The following is a 19849-nucleotide window of genomic DNA, read 5'->3' as shown; positions in this document are numbered from 1 at the left end:
GAGGACTCAGCCAAGTTGAGGAGTCCTCCCCCCGACTTTTTTTAATCTGGTATTTAAACTCTTAAAGAGAAGGAAATGGTTCACGGTGAATCAAGTGGTTTTGTTTGCTTCCCTTCACAAACCACCCTGCTGTACCACTGAGCTGAGTGAACAGTTGCAAAGAAAGAAGTGAAACGTTCTGAGCTGGGCGACTTTAAGACTTGGATTCTTAAAATTCAGCTGTGTAAGACTGGCCAGGCAGGATAGTTGGTTTTTCTTGTGGGGTGGGGTAATTTAGAATGCTTTGAATGCATTAGAATCAATCAGAACAGTCTAATTTAATCATGCTTTTGTTTATTTACCTCATATAAAAGTCTCTTAAGAATGCATTTGAACACAATATATAATAGTATAACATACATTGTGAGAAACATTGAGAAAATAAAATGTCCACCTGAAACAATGCAGTGTTCATAGACACACAAACCTATTGGTCATGCCCAATTGTGCTACTTTCGTTATCTATTGAGTCACAATGCTGAACTGAAGCATGAAACATATGTTACAAACTGAAACTGACACCAGGAAGAGGCCTAATGAGTGTTATCAGAAGAAGCTTCACATTTGCTTAAGATACTACATCAGTTCACATTTTATCATAAAAATTCACATTGCTTTATTGTTTTATAATGAATGGGAACATGACATCCTTGGGTCACGGCAGGCAGGAGGCTAGCTCTTCAGTCAGTAGTTTGCAAACTCGCAGTAAAATTTTCTGTGAGCAAATGTAGTGTTTCTTTTTGAACCGAAGTCACAATTATAATAGAACCCGGTTAGAACCCAACTCTTGCGTCTACAGATTTGGATGGAACATGGGTATAAACTATGTCCCATTGCCCACTGTCCCTATCAAACTATATAAAAGTAAAAGCTCAGTATAAACCATTTAGTATCTAATGTGAGAATCCTGTTTGCAAAATCGGTTCATAAAGGGGTTGTGCATCATTAGCAACTTAGACAGGGAAAAGGCAGACTCTGGACAAAACCCCCAGTCATTACTGCTGAGCAGGGCATCTCTCTGAAGCAGCGTTTGGGTTATATATATATAATACACAATACAAAATCTTACAAGAAAAATTCTGAACTCTTACGCAGAGTTTTCTACACAAATTTAACACCACCATTGGCAGGCAATGTTAGATATATAAATTAATAACTTACAAAACATTACATTATGTACATTAAGTAATAAATACATGGTTATAAACAGGAATGGAGGTGTTAGTGCAGAAGGCAGTGCAAGAGGAAGATGGCAGCATTAAATTGAAACAGCGTCTTTGAAGAGGGGAGAAGGAGACAGGGATCATGCAAGTCGCAGTGGCACACGCACCTAGTACAAATCAGGGCACACTGCCTTGGTGAGCTGAGCATGACACAGACTTCCACGGTGAACAACACAACTACCCCTCCTGCCCCTTAGTTGGTTCAACTTTATTCTGTTTACAGCCAAAACAATGAAACTCTAGACGAGAAGAGATACTGTTGGAAGCAGGCAAGCGAGATAAATTATAAGGCCAATTGTGGAACTGGATTGGACCACAGGGGAAAGAAACACAATGTGGTTAGAAGTGCATCCTTTCTCTCTGCTAGCAATTAACTGTAGCAACGTGAAAGATATTGCCCAAGAAAGAAGGAAGACAGTTTCCTTTCCTGTTTTTTTTTTTTTTAACTCCCAGAAAGCCAAAAAAGTTTGGGTGAACTTTAAATTCTTATCTGTGTAGAAGTCGATACTTAACTCTAGGTATTCAACAGGCATTTTTAAAGACGTGAAAATGCTTTACAAAAAAGGCACACAGGTTGGCAGACAAGGGGACAGGTGAGCAAGTTTATCAATGATGTTATTAGTAAGTTCACTCACTAGCAAGGACAGGTTCCTGAAACTTAGTGCAGAAAAATCTCTCAGTTTTGTGTCTTCCGTTTTCAAGCCATCTTAGTTGTGATCAACACTGGCCTGTACTACCACATAAAGCTTCAGCTCTCCACCATGCTTGCAAGCAAGGCAAGTCAAGTGTGGAATTTCCTGAGCTGCTATTTGCTTCATGAACTTGCATTCTGTCTCCAAACTCAAGTAACTTGAAAGGCCAGGTGGCCCTTATCCTGTGTAGGCCTTGGCCCCCATGGCAGGCTGACCCTACCACATAGTTGGCATGCTTGTCAAAGATGGAATGTTCTTCTCCACAGCAAGAGGGAGATTATGTGTCAACTGGGGACTTGTCTTCTGTCGCAATGTTTACGTCAGTCTCTCCCAGCAAATCCCTATTTTCTGAATCAATCACACAAAGTGTCTTTGTGCTGCTGAAATAACTGTGGCCCTCACCCTCCTTCTCAGGTCCTTCAGAATCCTCCTCTTCCAGAGTCAGTTCAAACTGAAACTTCTCCATGAGGCCCTGACAGTCTCTGTTCCTCTCGTCCAGCGGTGGAGAGGGACTCTGAGGGATCATGCTCTGATACCAGTTCCTGTTATCTTCTAGTGTATCCAGGATGTCCTGAGCGTCAGGCTGCACCAGATCTGCCCAGGTCTCCCACAGTGGGTGGACAATGTAGTCGATGAAACCAACCTGGAGAAAAATGAGATCATGTATCTGTTATTGTCATGAGCTTTTGAACATCTAATAAGCTGCCCTGGTCTTCACACAAAGGGAGATCAGCAGCAAAGCCAGGAAGCTTACCAATAATAATAATAATAATTTTAGCACTTTTCTGTATTGCTGGTTTTGCACTGGATGTAATGTATGAATTATCCCTCTTAATCCTGCAAAGTAAGTACTGATACCTTCTTTTACAAAACAGGAAACTAAGACTTACTAAGATTAAAGATCTTGTCAGAGCTTGTGCAGCTTGTAAGTGGTAGAGCTAGGACTTAGTGCAGCCAGGATCTGATTCCACAGCCTTTGCTTGTCTCACTACTTCAGAGTGTATTTCCTCAAGCAGTCTGGATGGAAGCCTGGCTGGGAATGACTTTCCACTGTTTGGGTTCTGTGAGTCATCCTCTGAAGAAGGAAAGCCCAGGTCTAAGGGAGTCTGACTCAATGTACTTTCATGATAGCTTCACATTGACCACTGCGCTAGAATAATGGGGAGCTGGTCCCTCAAGCTCTATGGGATATGTTTGGCTTGTAGCAGAGTTTGATAAAACCCTTAAAATCTTTCAGGTCCCAACAAACAAAGGCTCCCTCTGTGAATACATCTGCAATTGTTTTGGATGCACAGTGCACACAGTCATTTCCATCAGGAGAAAGAAGGGCGAATAAAAACAATTAAGCAATTCCTTTCGCTGGTGTTCCTGTGAATAAATATGAGGGTTATGGCTCTGTTATGGTTTACACAGAGACTATGCATCCTGCATGAGCTAGCTCTGTGGCCTTATGCTGACCTCTACATTGTTGGACAAACAGGAAATACTGGGGGAAGGGGCAGGTAAAGAAAGAATAGGCACTCGTTGAATGAGGGAATGGAATTCCCCTGTCATGGTCTGGGGGGCTGGAGAGAAGGCTGGGTTTGGACACAGAGGGAGATGAGCAAGGTCATCCATGGGACATTCAGTAGTTCCCTTTCCAGTCCACTGCAAACTGCTCTTTGTTATCATTCTAATAGTTGGCCACTCACTGCATCGAAGCTCTATCACATACAAAAAAGTCTTTCTCAGAGGTATTTTTCAAATACATTCATCACTTTGCACTTAACAAATAATATTCACACCAAAGTCAGGGCATTTCTAATCCACATTTGGTTATGAGAAATTGACTATGAGTGATTCAGATATTTCTCTTGCACCTACTCACTCCTTTTTCATTCTATCTGCTTCTTCAAATGTGTTTAATGGATTTTATTTTATTTATTTTTTAAAAAGATTTATTATTATTGGAAAGCCGGATATACAGAGAGGAGGAGAAACAGACGGGAAGATCTTCCGTCCAATGGTTCACTCCCCAGGTGAGCCGCTACGGGCCGGTGCACGCTGATGCTGGGAACCTGGAACCTCTTCTGGGTCTCCCAAGCGGGTGCAGGGTCCCAAAGCAATAGGCCGTCCTTAACTGCTTTCCCAGGCCACAAAGAGGGAGCTGGATGGGAAGTGGAGCTGCCGGGATTAGAACCGGCGCCCAGATGGGATCCCGGCACATGCAAGGCGAGGACTTTAGCTGCTAGGCCACGGCGCTGGGCCCATGTTTAATGGATTTTAGAGACTATTTTCAAGATGTTTTCCAGAGACCTGAAACAAACTCAAGGCACTGTGGAAAACTGAATAAGCTGAACACTGTGCAGGCATTTCCTTTCTTCATTTGCTTTACCTCTGCTAAAAAATGCTTAGGACTATTTTTGACGGGTAATTGCTAGTTGCTTCTTTCCTAGGTAATGGGTTAAATGAACTCTGCAGATCATAAGAGCACCGAGGAAAGGGATTCATTGTTAGACTCATCAGAGAGTATTCAATAGAGCTGATCTGCAGGAGAGAAGATGGAGTCGTGGCAACAGGGAGGCCAATCCACAACATTGGGGAGTGAAGAACTCTGGGAGGAGGAGAGCTGGGTCACCAAGAAGCTGGTGAAGTTTAACAAGCAACAATTCCTTCACCTGACAAACTGGGAAAACAGCTGCCTTATCTAATTCATGAGGCTGTTTGGGCTCCAGTTGGGACGATGTGTGGAAAAATGTGATGAAAGGCCAACGAACATCAAATAAATTCAAAACATTACAGTTAATAGTGAAGGGGTGTTATTTTTCTTTACTTTGATTCGTTCTAATACAGGCTTTAGAATCTTAACTGGCCCCGATTAACTCAATGTCCTCTTGAATTTTATTGCATCCTTCACTTTTACAGATTTATACTGATTTAGTTGTTTTTTTAAGAAGCAATAAAATAATTACAAAAGAACTGTATATTGCTATTATTAATATATGTCAATTTGGGATTTGTAGTAGAAAGGAAAGGAAATTGACACCACAGCAAGTATCCTGATGTTTTTGTGATAAAGACTTTGGACAAATACATGAACCCATTCTGAATCACAGCCAACTGCTTAGTCCATTTTTTCTCCTAAAAGATGACATTTCAGTAGTCCTGGAAGGCTGTGTATGGATACATGTACCTCTAGTGCTACATACTCTTCACCACTGGTGCCTGGGGCATTTCTCCTCTCTTTTCCTTTAGAACATTTTCTCCTATACTCAGTCTGCGAGAATTTGTAGCTTTGGACACAACCGGAAAATGTTAGCCTGTGCCCAAATGTGTAGCTGTGTCTTGAAATGGGACATGTGACAAGGCTTTGACAATGAGGAAGAAGAGTCTACCTCTGGGGATGGTGACAGTAAGCTTGATTATAAGAGACAGCAATGACAAGGTACTGGATTAGGAGTGAGGAATGGTGCTCTTGGGGGAAGACGAAGCTGGAAGAAACCTAGTGGGGAGGGTGATGGGGGAGCAGTAGCACTCAGTTCAACCACCTGGCTTACTATGATCAGGGGCAGTTAACAATACAGTGTCAATTTGTATGGGTTTCTGATGATAATTTTACCCCTGTCCTGTGAAATTGTGCATAATGAAGAAGGGAAATTTGTCATACGTGTAATGGAACAAAATATACAATGGCTTCATTTTCATGATGTCTATGTTTCTATCTACCTATCCACCCATCTGTCTGTCTTCTGTTCTATCCATGTATCTATCTTCTATAAAAGGAAAGGGACTAGTTTGAACTCTCTATTTCTATAATCAGTAGAACTCACAGAAGCTTTGAAAATCTCATTGTAACTACCTGGGACTTTTCCACAGAAGCTGTGTGTTTATCACACATCGGGCTGATCTCCATCCCCCTCTCCCGCTCTTTGTCTCCCTGTTGGAAAAATTCTTCCATGATGCGGTCTGTCCATTGACGATACAGCTCCAAGGACTTGGTGGGGTTGCTCAGGTCTGCACAGTGTACCATGTTGCGAAGGACCTGCAAACGAGTTGGGGAAACCTCATTAAATTAAGTGTAAATACTGCCAGAACACATCCTATCTCTCATCCTAGTACACTTGGGACCAAATTCAAGAACATTTTAGTTGCATGATAATTATGGCGTGTGATCCAAGAAAAGCAATCTTGCTATGGTATTAATCAGTTTTTTTTTTTTTTAACATTATACAGACCCAAAGGGGAGCATATACGCCTTCTCAGGCTGACAGGGGTGTTAGAGGCCCAATGCTATGCTATTATGATGTCCTTTCCACAGTTTGGAAAGAATGCAAAGAATTACTAAGTGGATGTCTTCATATTTTCCACTTGTGGAAAGAGGAGACCATCTGATGACAATTTGTACAACCAAAACAGAACTAACAAATTTCTTGTCTATGGGATTTGTATCAAAATACATGTTTTTGGGACCAGCAGTCACGTATGTCCTATTACAAATAGATTTTTCAGTTTATTTTTAGAACTAAGTAATTCAATAAATAGGGCTATGTTTTTCCTTATAAATTGGAGGACAAGCTTGAATGTTCATTTTCCTTAGCTTGTTCTTAAAATAGTCTCAAAGATGTACTAACAGCCTAGGACATGCAACTAAACTGAATTTAAGTCTCTCTTCCTTCTCTTCTTCTTTGAACAGCTTTGGGTTGTTTTTGTGGTAAAGTCTTTTGCTTTTAAACGAAATACCTGTATACGATCAGTGTAGTTGTCCAAGAGAAGAACACCTGAACTTGTAACTTTTTTTGTTTCTACCATTGTCTTCAGGTCTGCCAACAGGCTCATATGTTTGGACATATCAGTTGCTAACACCTTGGAAAAAAAGACAAAAACCCAAAACTTGTTAATAAATCCAGTCTGCCCAAAAGAATAAGTAAGTGTAAGTATAAAAAAGACAAATGTTAGGAAAAGAGAAGTTGAATTCCATACCATGTCAATGACCATTTTCCTGAGTGTCTGACGCTGCTTCTTGGTAAGATTCTGGAAGATGTCACAATGTTCTTCTTGCAGCAGTTTGAAACCCACAGCAAGGTGATGGTTTTCCAACACAGACTCATCATTATACATCAGAGCAAGCTCTGAATCTAATAACAACAAAATGATGAGTAAATACAAAGGGATAAAGCACTGGCAACACCTCAACATGAAATCTACAAATCACTTCAAGAACCACCATCCACTTGCCATTTCCTCCTAGAGAAGTGCCTGTTCTAACAACAACAACAACAACAACAACAATTTTTCCTGTAGATATTAGGGTATAAACTTACTCTTTGATTAAGATTCACTAACTCTAAAGCCCCTTTTTTTGTCATTCTGTATTTTAGAAAAAGAATTTGACATTAGTATGATTCTAAGCAGCTAAAAGATACTTTTGTAATCTTAGTTTGTGATTTCCCAACATACTGTTCTTTAGCAAAGAACAACAGATCATTAGACTTTCTCAAATGTGTTAAGACTTTCAAACCACACTCACTTTGCTGTATTTAATCCGTGGCTAAGCTGCATTTCAGATTTTCAAAGAAGATAAAATATACTGGTTTAAAAATTCACTTTATTAAATAACAGATTTTTGAGACACTGTGTAAATATGGTGGATAAACTAACAATATTTTTAATAACTTTTCTGTATTCTTGATTGTTTATATCAGAGATCCAGCCTGTCTTTTACATAAAAGAATCAAAGACTGTTTGGCTAGATAAAACTGTACATGTGGGAATATGATCACCAAAATCATGAAACCATATTTTCTCTTTGTCAAGAATAAGATGGCAATGTGTTATTAATTGCAGGTTTTGCTCTGCATCTGCAATTGATTTAACAGTGGATTCTGTAGAACATCTTCAGAAAGGGCAGGAAGTTCCATGAAGTCATTTGACCACTCTTACCCTGTTCACACTGTGATCAAGGGTATAAAGCCAAAAGCAGGATTTATACGCTGCTGTGCTTCAGGGGGCTGCAGCAGAAAGACCATTTTCATTTTTTCCTTTTTCTTTGTGAGCCTTGATATGAATGGGATCATGGCTCCACACTATGACAACTCGTATAACATTAGGAGATAGGCAGCTACTCAAAATTTAGATTTTTTTTTTCAGTAAAGGTATGAGATTTAAAAAAAGAAAGAAAAACAGGATGACATCTTAAACCTATAATACTCAAATATTTTGATGATTAAAAATGAGGAATGATGACAAGGACTCTTTCGTAGCAAGTAGTTCAAACATCATTTCTATAAAAACGTCAGCACTTGATGTTAGTCATGACCACAGCACAATAATCAGTATTCGCAGAAAAAAAAAAGTACTTAGATTTTCAGAACCTGAAGATAATGCATTATCTATGAGAGAATGGAAAATCTTTCTTAGCATGCAAACCAAACAGTGTGAGCATGACAAAAGCCCTGAATCATGTTTGGGTTTCTAAGGACAGATCAAGTCTAAATGTTACAGTAGTTACCCAGTCAGCTACAGACCATCCATCAACAAACCTATGCAGTTGGAAGAGAACATGTGGAACTTGTGGACCTTTTAATTATCCCTCTTCCTGAACTGTGGAAACTTGGTCCAGTGCTCTTAGGAGAATCTTGTTTCTTTTGGAGGTTGCCATGCTCAAATCCAACATTGTGCCTGCTTCCCCGGAGGGGACACCAGCGGGTTGCTGTGCTCTGTGTGAGAGCACCTTATTACCAAAGCTTGCCTTGTCTTTTCTGGATATTTCCACATGTGCTATTTTTTCCTTTCATATTGTACTTTGAAAACGTTAAGAGCCTCTCCAAATGCTCCATGTGCCTCACACATTGTGTTACCAGACTGCACATGGTATCCAGGAAAGGCCTGAGCAGTCAGAGTGCAATGGAAGTATTACCTCATCATTGCCCTTGTTATTATCCATAACGAAAACATCGGGAGGTAAAAAGTACAGCGAATCATACGATTATCTGTACCAGTGGTGAACTCACTTGTGTTGATGAGGAACTGATTGGAGACTCCAGGGTGATCCACGTCGTGGATGGCAGCTGCAAAAATGGCAGCCAGAATCTCTAGGTCTGTGAAGACAGCCTAGAAGGAACAGAGAGAACACAGTTAATACCACATCCTGGTTATTTACTTTACTCTTAAAATACTCCCTTTTCATTGCTGGTAAGAGAATTATGAACTTGTGATTTTATTTCAGTATGTTAATTAAATATATATTCTGCTCATCATCATCGCCATGCAGTGATAGAGATGAGAGCTAAAGCTCATTCTCACAGCAAGTCCTCAGTCTGAGGCTTGGAAAGCATTAGCACAATGCTTATTGTGTGTGTATACACATCTTGTTTGCTTCTTGGAACAGTGGTATAACAGCACATTACTTATGTAACACAAGTACATACAAGTTGAAAAAAGCATGCCAGACTGGCTCCAGTCTCAGATGTAAAAAAGTTCTTATGCTTTCAGCTTAATCACTGAGAGGAAAAAAAAAAAAAAAAAAAACAAACTACAGATCATAAGAGACAACAAATTGCTTCCCAGAGCTAAATTTATAGTCTGGTCACAAACATCGAAATATTCATCAATTCACTCAAACAATACATATCCACTAAATGTTTACCATGGACAAGATTTGAGAAAATTGTTAAGCTTAGCTTAACACCCCCACTAGAAGCCCTTCAGGCTAATATCATGATGACTTCTCTACTCCCAGCCATGTATAATCATCTAAATTATCTAGTACTTATCAGGTACATCTTTCTGATTTGGGGACTGAATATCTTTGCTCATCATCTGTGACTTTTTAAAACATTTGGTTCTTCAAATACCAGTTAAATTTGTACCTCTCACATTAGGACCAATCCTAGCACTTAAGGACACAATGAAAATCTCTTTAGATGGATTCCCAAGGAAGCTGTTGGAAATGTGCAGACAATGGGCTGCTGGACTGTCTGACACTGTCTGCACCAGCAATGTTGCGGTACACTTAAATAAGAGACTGATGGAATTCTGATTCCTTATGAAGGACTATACCACTGTAGTAAAATGGGGAAAATCTGTCGGGGGGGTGGGAATTTGGGGGGGAAATCCCAGTCTATATAAAATTGTAACACAAAGTTCAAAAATTCAAATATATATATTCAAATGTATAAAATTCAAATATATATATTTGAATTTTTGAACTTTGTGTTACTATATATATATGTGTGTGTATATATATATATATATATATATATATACACTTCACCATTACTAATTCCTCTGTTCTAGAATTTTAGTTACTTTTTTTTTCACCTCAGAGAATTAGTTTTATGAATTCTTGGAAGAATAAGCCAGTGCATATCTATTCCCAGCAGGAATCCTAAGCACAACTGATATTACATCTCTGTAATTCCCTCTTCAATGCCTGGGATGTTGCTGGGTGATTCATACCAACCCATGGGTATGGAGGATATGATATGTACCAGGCACTTTGGGACATATTGTAGCCCTTACTAGGACTGCAATGATGAGTAAGGCATGGCTTCTGCCATCAATAATCTGTTAGCTGTTTAATAATTAGATAATTCCCAATTGCAAGTAATATTAAGGGAAGGTTTGCTTGATACTCAAAGGCAAAGCAGAATGAGAGATAATCCAGTTTTATAAGTAATACAATTGATGGATATTGTTCTTAATAAATCACTAGTTCAATGATGCAAGTTCAGTTACATTAATTTTGTCAATAAATATTGCATGACATTTTACAAGCAGGATAGGCATATATATAAAACAGATCATAATTACTCACATCTAAAGCTGGTGTTGAAAGAAGAACGTGTGTTGACTGAGCCACATCAGCAGCATGGAGGCTATTATGATACGCCACATCGGAGTGGTAATGATCTTCCAAAGTCATCATGTAGGTCACAAATGTGTCAGATGAGATTTTGAATGTCTTTAGGAGGTCTCTTTCCTACATAATAAAATGGATCAGGACACAAATAAGTGGATGTTTAAAGACAAGAGGAGTTTAAATCAAAAGAGGAAACTGGGATGAGAAAAAATAATAAAGAACAATAGAGCTGGCTGATCAACATTTCACTCCTGTTTGCTTACCTGGAATATAGCATACATGATGCAAGTTAAAGGCCTATTGTGTGAATATCCAGCCACATTGAAGATATTCAGTCCCCATTTATTCAGATCTTCCAGCTCCTGTAATCAAAATGAGAGGAATTTATGACCAAAGGCACTTTTGTTAGCTTGTCTCTTTTCTTAAAATTTATTTTTTGAACAAAGGTTGCCTAAGTTTTTCCAATTTCTACGTATAATTTTCTAATTGACTGTCTGAAAAAGGAATTATCTAGAAGATTGGATACACTTTTCACAACTACAAGTTTCTAAACATTTTTTAAATAAAATAGAGTGTTGATCAATTTATAAATTTCACTGCTATGCATGAGCCTTTCAAAGATGGCTATAGTGAATAATGATCATTTCAGCCCCATTTCTTGGGTCCTCCCTCTCAGCTCTCTGACCCGTTCTTAGCAGTCTGAGAACAGTCTTAGGGAGTTTACTCTGCCCTCTGGCTATTGTCACTGAGCATCAGATCAGGGAGATGCAGCCACCAGAGTGTGCAGAACTCAGCCTGAACATGAGGTAAATGGTCATGAGGAAGGCCAGTCAATCACATCGCAGGACTGCTCTGCCACAGTAGACCTAAAGGAAGCTTTACTCAGGCCTGTGCTCAGGGATTATTCCAGGGTTATTTGACTTAAGGAGCAATTTATCTCATTCTGAGTAACTTCCTGGAGTAACACATACAGGTTCTCCCACAGCGGATCGGCATAGTGTTTCATCAAGTTTATTCCAATGACACTTTCCAAAGTTGTCATTGAATGTTTACTTGCTCACAAAGGCTCATTTCATATTCCCATAGTCCCTCTGCATGACTGCCTAGAGAAGGAGTGAATTCTCGATGCCTTATTCTACATGTGGAATCTGGGCTCCAAAGTCAGTGCTGTCAGTGTCTCCATTTCTGCCCAGCCCAGCCAGACCATACAGATATTCCCATTGGGACTTGGCATACTGATCCAACACATGTCCCTGTATGATAATCTAGACCAGTTATTGGTCTTCCCTTGAAATTCCCCCAGTGTCCCTTCTGAAGGATTATTGATTCATGAGAAATTGTCCATTACAGAACTCAACTCTTTCTTTCACACACACACACACACACACACACACACACACACACACGCCAAAAGCAATACCTACCATTTGTTGTTACACGAGCAGAGCTTTATTGTAAACCAAAGTGCTATGTGCACACAAACCCAGCGTATACACACCTTGGCCAGGTGATCTTCATTTTCTGTGTTGACTCCAAAGCGTGAGATGCTTGTATTGTTTAAGCTCGAACTGTGCATCAGTTTCTTCACGCCACTTATCTGTGTCATGAGCTGTTGCTTTTTCTTTTTCTCACGGTCTTTCTGAGTGGGAGATGGGATTTCCACATCATTCTGCTTATCTGTAACAGACCAAGGAATATGTTTTTCAGTACATATGGCAGTGAGGATACATGGCAGCATTATGGAATGAGGCTTGGATCTTATAAAAGACTCTCTTGGCTTCTCTTACTGGATTTTCAAGACAATTTTGTGAAGTGGGTGAGGGAAAACATGGGAATTTGTTGTTCCATGTTATTCTTCAGCAAACTGAGCTGTAGTAACTTGTGTAAGGAGTAGTAGTGATAGAACTCAAGCCTAATAATGCTGCTTTCTGTGTAGTTTAGGTTATACTGATAACATTTTTAAAATGCAGCATAGATATTTCCATGTAGATTTATTATCAGTTGTGCATAATTTCTATGTTTGTATAATGAAAATGTCCACTCACCAAACCTAGATTAATAAAAACAGGGTTTATATTCTGTTCATTCTGTTATAGTTTAATTTTTAATTTAGGAAATCCATATGATTTAGCTGGGTACACTTAATTAGGCAGGACATATGTTAAGTGAAATAAGTGGTTCACAATCTTCAAATCCTACTTTTTAACATGTGAGGTTTATAATTTCAGTTTTATTTCTTGACTTGTATCCATTCATTCTACTACTAATAAAAGATCTATCATTTCTAACGTCATTATAAGGTATTATGCTTATGCACATATTAACGTTTATTAAATATCTATGCTCATCTTATTTGATATTTTTAAGTTCAGTTGAAACAATGTAAACAGAGATTGGTTTAAAAAGTATCTATCTGCCAGTAAAAGCGCTTGCCTTTATGGTATACTGTTCAAATATCAGCAACCAAATGTTTCATCACGCTTCTTGAGAAATGCAGAGATTTCTGAAAACTGCATTAACTCTTGAAAGCCCACAGGGATGCTGGCGTGCCTGCAGAGGCAGTGATTGGATTAAACTGTTTAATTGCTACTCCATTGAACTAAGTGATACCCTGTGGCTGAAAGAGTTAATGCAGCTTTCGGCAGTGCTCGCATTGATCTTTACTTGGAAGTCATTCTGACAAAGAGGACACTTCTCTTTGTAAAGCACACGTTTCCAGGAGGCACGCTGGGGGTCCAGCTCATTTGCTTCCAGACCCTTGCAGAGGATGGCATGATCACATGTTCTCGCCATGGAACTCTGCCTGCTCCCAGGAGCCAGAGGACATTCCATCACATCTAAGCAAGCACAGACAGTACCCGCCTCATTACCTCTCACTATCTGGCTGCAGCACTGCCACCTCTAGGATCCCAGGATATTTTAGAATGCCCCACAACTCCTATCCACAAGCCTGTGATTTATTCTTAGGAAGGATTGCAAGGGACCACCTCAGTGAGTTTAGTGGTTTCCCACTTAAGTCTGACATCAAAAGCACCCAGGAAGCTTTCAAAAAGCACAGATTCATGGGCTCTACCCAGCAATCCTACTGAATGTGTATTTTTTAAAAGATTCCTGAGTGAGTCGGATAATCTGGGTCAGGTCTGGGAACTAATAACAATCCCACACTTTCATTTTTCAGATGAAGTCAGCAACTTCCCAAGCTCAAAGGGCAACTTATTTAACAGATATTTATTTTGCAATTATTTTGTCCCAGACACGGTGATTTAATAGCATAGCATCCAGGCACTGAGGTTCCTGTGGGTGAAAAATTCGCTTTCCTGCTGTGCAATCTCTGGCATAAAAACTATGTATTATAATATTTTTGAAGTTACTTTTCTTCCCTGTCACTTCATTCTTAATTATTCGTAGTTTTGGCTAAAATGAAGAGCCTTTTCCCAATCCCATTTTTTACATCAGGTTAAAGAGGCTGTGAGAACCTTCTGTGCCACAGCAGACATAACCATCTGCAGTGGGAAGAGCAGCTTTTTCCCTTTGTTTAATTAAAACTCCTGTGCAACACTGAGTAATTGAGCTGAACCACTCCAGTGTCTGGAACATGGCAATAAAGAAGGAGACCATTATTCATGGGTAGTGCCAATTTGCCATTAGTGGGTGTTTCCCTGGGCAGGCAGTGGAGCCACTGCTAAGCTTCACTATTCTGAATTTCCTTTCGCTAAACGCTGAGCCAGCATCGTGCGGAAGTAACCTGAAACAGAGGCACCACATATCACCTTAAACATTTGATGCATTTGCATTTGCAATAGGGCCAGTATTAAACAAATAAGAAACAGATGCGATGTGGAAAAAGAGTGAAAGAAACAGAGAGAGGCTGGAGAGGGTATCTAATCAAATTGAGGGGCTTTTCTTGTTAGATCTTAATACCATTAAATACATGAAATTCCTAAGTTCTTGTACTCATATATTGAAATTATAAATTCTAGGCTTTACAATGTTAAGTAGGAAATTTAAAAATAACTGTTCCTGTCTATAAAGTATTAACCAAATTGTGGTATCACATCTATACATTTTGGTTTTTTATGCTCACTTTATCTATGTTCTGCTTTATTTACACTGAACTTAGATATTATCCCCATAAGCTGGTGCCCATTATCATAGAACAGTATCCCAAAATGCCTGGATTAGTAAATAGTCTCTAGCCTGGTTTCTGCCTTGTCACTAAACACCACCTGTTCAGATGGGACAAAATAAGTTGCATTGATTCTCAGATATACGGAGGTATCTCTTCCCTTGATGATGCATCCCAGTAATCAGTGGCTCTTATTGGTATATTTTTTAACATAAAATACTGAGGTTTTCTCATTTTGTGCTCACTGACCAAGCTGTGCTGTTCTGGCAAAAGCCTTTTTGAATTACTAGAAATTTAAACACCTTCTATGTATAAATCTAATAATCCTGGTTCTTAAAAGACTTTTTTCCTCAAAGCAATGTACACATAACTTTAATGTCCTTAAATGTGGACTCTTCCATATGGTCACGGTTCTTACTAGCATTCTTTGTTGGTTACAAGAGTGCTAGGCACGGTAGGTTCAGACGTCAAGAGAGCTAAGTCCCAGTTCTTACTCAGGAACATCCTGGGCAACTGATTTTCATCAAGCTCTTCCATCCTTATGGGCCTCTGTTTTCTCTGCTGATGCCTCTGAGGTCCCTTGCAGATTTGACAGCTTATGAAGACTTGATGGTCCCTTAGGGAGGCCCCTACCAGTCCCCATGCTCAGCACCAACAGACCTGAAAGCCCCATGTCCTGCATTTGCACGTTGGCATCAAGCTTTGCTTGTTCTTGATGGTCACATTGTAACACAGTGAATCCAGATTGTCAGGGACCTCTTTGCAAATCAATCATATAATGTCAGATTTGGAAGGAACTTGTGACATCATCCATTTCAGCACTCCCATTTCAAAAATGCTGCAACTAAGGCACATTTTGTTTACATAATGGCTTTTTTTGCCCTAATTTTTTTCCCCAAGAAGATCTAAAATCCTAAACTATCAATTGTTTTTAATGGGGTTGGTCATGCACATACTTAAGCACATACATACATACATATATACATACATACATACTGTTGCACCAACCTCTTAGTGCTTACAGTTTGTAGAGACTGAAATTCTAATAACCTTCCTCAACAATTTGCTCTTAATAATTTAATGTTTGGAAAAATGAGAATCCAAGTTATTGGAAGTGGACCTAAATAGCAAATTACAATATTCACAAAAGGATTGATATTTGCCCATTTTTAAGATACAGTTTTGAGACTTGGAGTTCATTTTTATTATTTTACGATCTTGTTTTCTTCATAGCCTCAGCTGATTAAGAACATTAATTGGCATACTAAAATATTCTTGTCCTTGGTAGGTACATTGAAGAAGACTTCAAATGAAGAATCTAGTTCTGGATGATTAAGGGCTTAGAGACATTATGCAACTTTAACACTAGCACAAAGAATCATCTTAGAAGATACACAAGCCCTGGTAGTTTAAAATGCAACATCTATGAAAGCAAAAGTGAGATCTTGCAGCTACTGATTTTATTTTTGCCGATTGTCATTAATCCATATAAATGTCCCCAAAACACTGCTAGTTATATTTCACAAGCTGGAGGGCAGTTGTCACAGAATAGGGTATACCTAAAATGGTCAATGGAAACCCCTGTCTCCAAAGGAATAATGAGCGAGAAATAAGCTGAAAGAACTCAGGATGTAATGTTTTCTGTTCAGATACACTAACCACCCCTGGAAATGAGCATGTCTGAATATATCCTCTGCTTTGTTCTTTGTTGCAACTGCAGCTGGAGAAAACCAGGTGCTGCTGACATCACATTCCACTTGTCCGTTGTGTTGGGTAACCCTCAACTGCAGAGTAACACAGTGAGCTTTGTACTAGGCTGCTCAAAGGGAAAGCTAATTGATCTTTTGGCAGCAGGAACTGTCTTGGTGTTAGAGAAATAAAATTGGTTTTTAAACATAAAACCTGAAGAGGTACATGTTTCCGTAAAGCACTGAGAAGAATGCTAGCAGATCTGATTGGTGACCGTGCCAAAAGGAAGGGAGCATATGTTGCGGAGCTGTAACAGGGCTACTTCCCTGGAAGATGAGCTGTTACAAACAGGTTTAACTCAGCAGTAATTGAAAGTCAACATAATCAGAATCTGAATGCCACTCATTTCTTTGAAGTACCAATTTGCATATTCTGCAGTCCTTATTCAATCAAGATTCCAAATACATACAGGAGAACTGCCTTAGCTGGGGATGATTTGCACAGACCTTTTTTTCAGTTAGTGTCTTGGGCTGAATGCTAGCAATGCAACAACAGAGAAAGCCAGATAGAGGATCACACTGGGAAGATAATGATGCTGGTTGCAGAAAATTAACTTCAAGAGATATGAAAACCCAACACCTCTCTCCTGCCCATTTATTTTAAAAACTGGCAAGGCATTCCTCAAATTATTTTCAAAGCTCATTCTCATGGACCAAATCACTCTAGACTTACTCCTGAACTGTAGGCCTTATAAAATGCTTTGGAAACCCAGTTAGCATAAGAACAAAGGGAATAGCTTGTCAGAAGCTGGTGGAGCTGTCTCTCAGGTTAGGTGGTTGGGTCCCCAGTACTTTGAGGACTGGACAGAGATGCAGATGGCGAAGGAGATGACAGGGGACTGTGTCATGTAAATCCAATCAGTTCATGATAGCCTTCTGCACTTGATAGATATTTTCATTCTTATTTGAATAATAATTTATCTTTTAATTTTTTCCCCTAAGAACTGGGCTTAGTTGTTACTTTAGATGAATTTGGCTTTTTTGCTTAGCCTCATTCCAAATTCATAAGGGATGGCTGATAAGTTGCCAAAAATAATGAAGAGAAAGCTGCATCGTGGGACAGATTTTCCCCAGTTAATGTCTTACCTAAGAAGGTGTTTGAAATATATTCAGACACCTGGTTCCCTGATCGGCTCATCTCTGAGAGGTGTGTCAGCTCCCGGTTCAGCATTCTTTTGAACTGTTTAATGAAACACAAACATGCATTAACCAACTGAGAAACAAAAATTTACGACTTTAAATTCTCTTCAACTTTACTGTCTGGTACCAACAGACTGAACATGCAGATATCACTAAATAAACAATATCGGTTCTACCAAACATAATGCGTTTTCATTTTACATTATTCTAACATCACCTGCTTAAGATTTGTGGAAACTGACATTTAATTTTACTTGAAGATGCACCACAAAAAACAATTTTTCATACAGGTCAAGATAATTTCATTTAAATACATAACTATTTTTAAAAGTGCATTTATTGGCAATTAAAACACATTTTAATTTAATAATCTGATACACAGAGATATGAGACTATATGAAACTCTAAGGAAAGTTAAGAAAAGAAGCATCCTTTAAAAACAGAATTGACTAAAATGAATAGGGTTAAAATATAGCACAACCTGTTTAAATACAATGTAATACAATATGCACTTATTTTACAGTTACACACCCCAGTGGATCAAATGAATACATAAGGTAAAATATTACAGCTGTCTTCTCCTTTACAGAAAACATGTAGATGTCTACCAAAGACAAATAACATAATGAAATTAACCCACCTTGATGTAACCCCAAGATACAGATAACAAATAGTTTGCCTCAGGCATTTTGGATGTTCTCCTTGCCACAATCCACAAATCCCTTGGATAAGAATTCAGAGTTCTGAAAGAGCAGTCCCAAAAGGAGCAGGAAAGCCCTGCAGATCCAGTGGTAAAATAATCACAACTTAGAAAAGACAAAGCTTCCAAAATTGATGGCATTTCCTAATCCAGGCAAAACCCATCTTCGCACTCCACTCTTACAAAAAGCCCGTGCTCTCTGCTTATTTCCTGGCAGGAGAGAGTAATGAAATAGGCATTGCACGAAGGAGCAAGAGCCTGTCCAAATGTATTCAGCTGGCTGCTTTGCAGCACTTATGAATTATGAATAGCCCTGGAGGCTGAAGGGGTTTCCACTCTAGATTAGTCCTACTCAGCTGAACTCTGCAACGAAGCAGCAATTCTTCTTTCCTGAGGACTTGCCAGACAGGGAAACACAGCCATCTTTTGAGAAGCAGAAGATGAAAATGGAGGAAGCCCCATGAATACTTCAGCAAATCTGAAGTCTCTACCCTCCCCCACTTCGACTAGGTGTTCCTTAACCCTCTCTCTCCACTGCTGTCCTGCTGTCCGCTGATGCAGCTGCGCACAAAGCTCAGCCCCTCCAATTCTTTCAGAGATGGCGCAGTTGATTGATTTACTTTCTGAACATTTTTCTTGCATGGAAAAAGGTTAGCATTGTGTCTGTCTGCAGACTAGGTTCCCAGTATACACGATGTTTTTTGTTTCTAACAGGATTTTCTGAGGATTATTTGCCCACAGATGGTAGGCTGATGCGTTTCCCCTTCTTTCACAACAAAATGAATGAGAATGGATTTAACTTATTTTGCTTGAAAAGTGGCTTATATGCAACATGTGATTTTTCTGCACTCCTTCAGCTCAATAATATGCATATTAGAAGCATCTGACAATTAGGTTAAACTTCTTTAATCTTTCCATCTAGGATCTAGAATGTGTTGGGAAAATTTTTTTTTTTGCTAGCTGAACAGCAAATTATTTTGGGATGTGAATGACTGTTTACTTGGTATTTCAGTGCTATATCTCATAATTATTTTAGAAATGTTTAGAGGCTACATTATTTTCATTTTATTTTAGCCTCCTAGGGCATGTTGAAAAAGGCATTCCTTTCCTATAGAGGTCTGTCTCCCTCTCGCTCCCTCCTTCATCCTCTCCCCTTACCTGTCCTTGTCAGCTTTAGCGAATAAGCAAGAAGATCTAAGAATAGAACCCTACTGCAGTGGGATTCCCAAACCAAGCCAATTCAATTCCTCTCCTCCCTCCCCTCTATTATCCTACCCTTGCAATCACAGGAGTTCATGTGCAGCATATTGAAGGAATAGCAAAGCACCATAGCAACAGCCCC

The 19849-nt window shown here is 39.2% G+C and overlaps 1 protein-coding gene across 4 annotated transcripts in view; it reads right to left on the bottom strand.

Moving 5' to 3' along the window:
• Positions 1 to 410: 410 nt before the first annotated feature.
• The window catches only part of LOC101536684 (cAMP-specific 3',5'-cyclic phosphodiesterase 4B), a 40223-nt gene continuing 20784 nt past the window's right edge, over positions 411 to 19849 (bottom strand). For all 4 annotated transcript variants that reach the window (XM_058657729.1, XM_058657715.1, XM_012928028.3 and 1 more), the window contains 9 exons: positions 17754 to 17847; positions 12292 to 12470; positions 11057 to 11155; positions 10749 to 10913; positions 8944 to 9043; positions 6914 to 7068; positions 6674 to 6796; positions 5793 to 5975; positions 411 to 2597 (listed from right to left, as the gene is read on the bottom strand). In XM_058657729.1, the coding sequence (XP_058513712.1) occupies positions 2232 to 2597; positions 5793 to 5975; positions 6674 to 6796; positions 6914 to 7068; positions 8944 to 9043; positions 10749 to 10913; positions 11057 to 11155; positions 12292 to 12470; positions 17754 to 17847 (1464 nt within the window). In that variant the 3' untranslated portion in view covers positions 411 to 2231. The remainder of the gene's footprint in view (positions 2598 to 5792; positions 5976 to 6673; positions 6797 to 6913; positions 7069 to 8943; positions 9044 to 10748; positions 10914 to 11056; positions 11156 to 12291; positions 12471 to 17753; positions 17848 to 19849) is intronic.

This window comes from Ochotona princeps, chromosome 2, assembly GCF_030435755.1.
Source record: "Ochotona princeps isolate mOchPri1 chromosome 2, mOchPri1.hap1, whole genome shotgun sequence".
Classification (NCBI taxonomy): domain Eukaryota; kingdom Metazoa; phylum Chordata; class Mammalia; order Lagomorpha; family Ochotonidae; genus Ochotona; species Ochotona princeps.
Note: the sequence above shows the minus strand (reverse complement) of the source record. Positions and strands in the feature narration are given on the sequence as shown.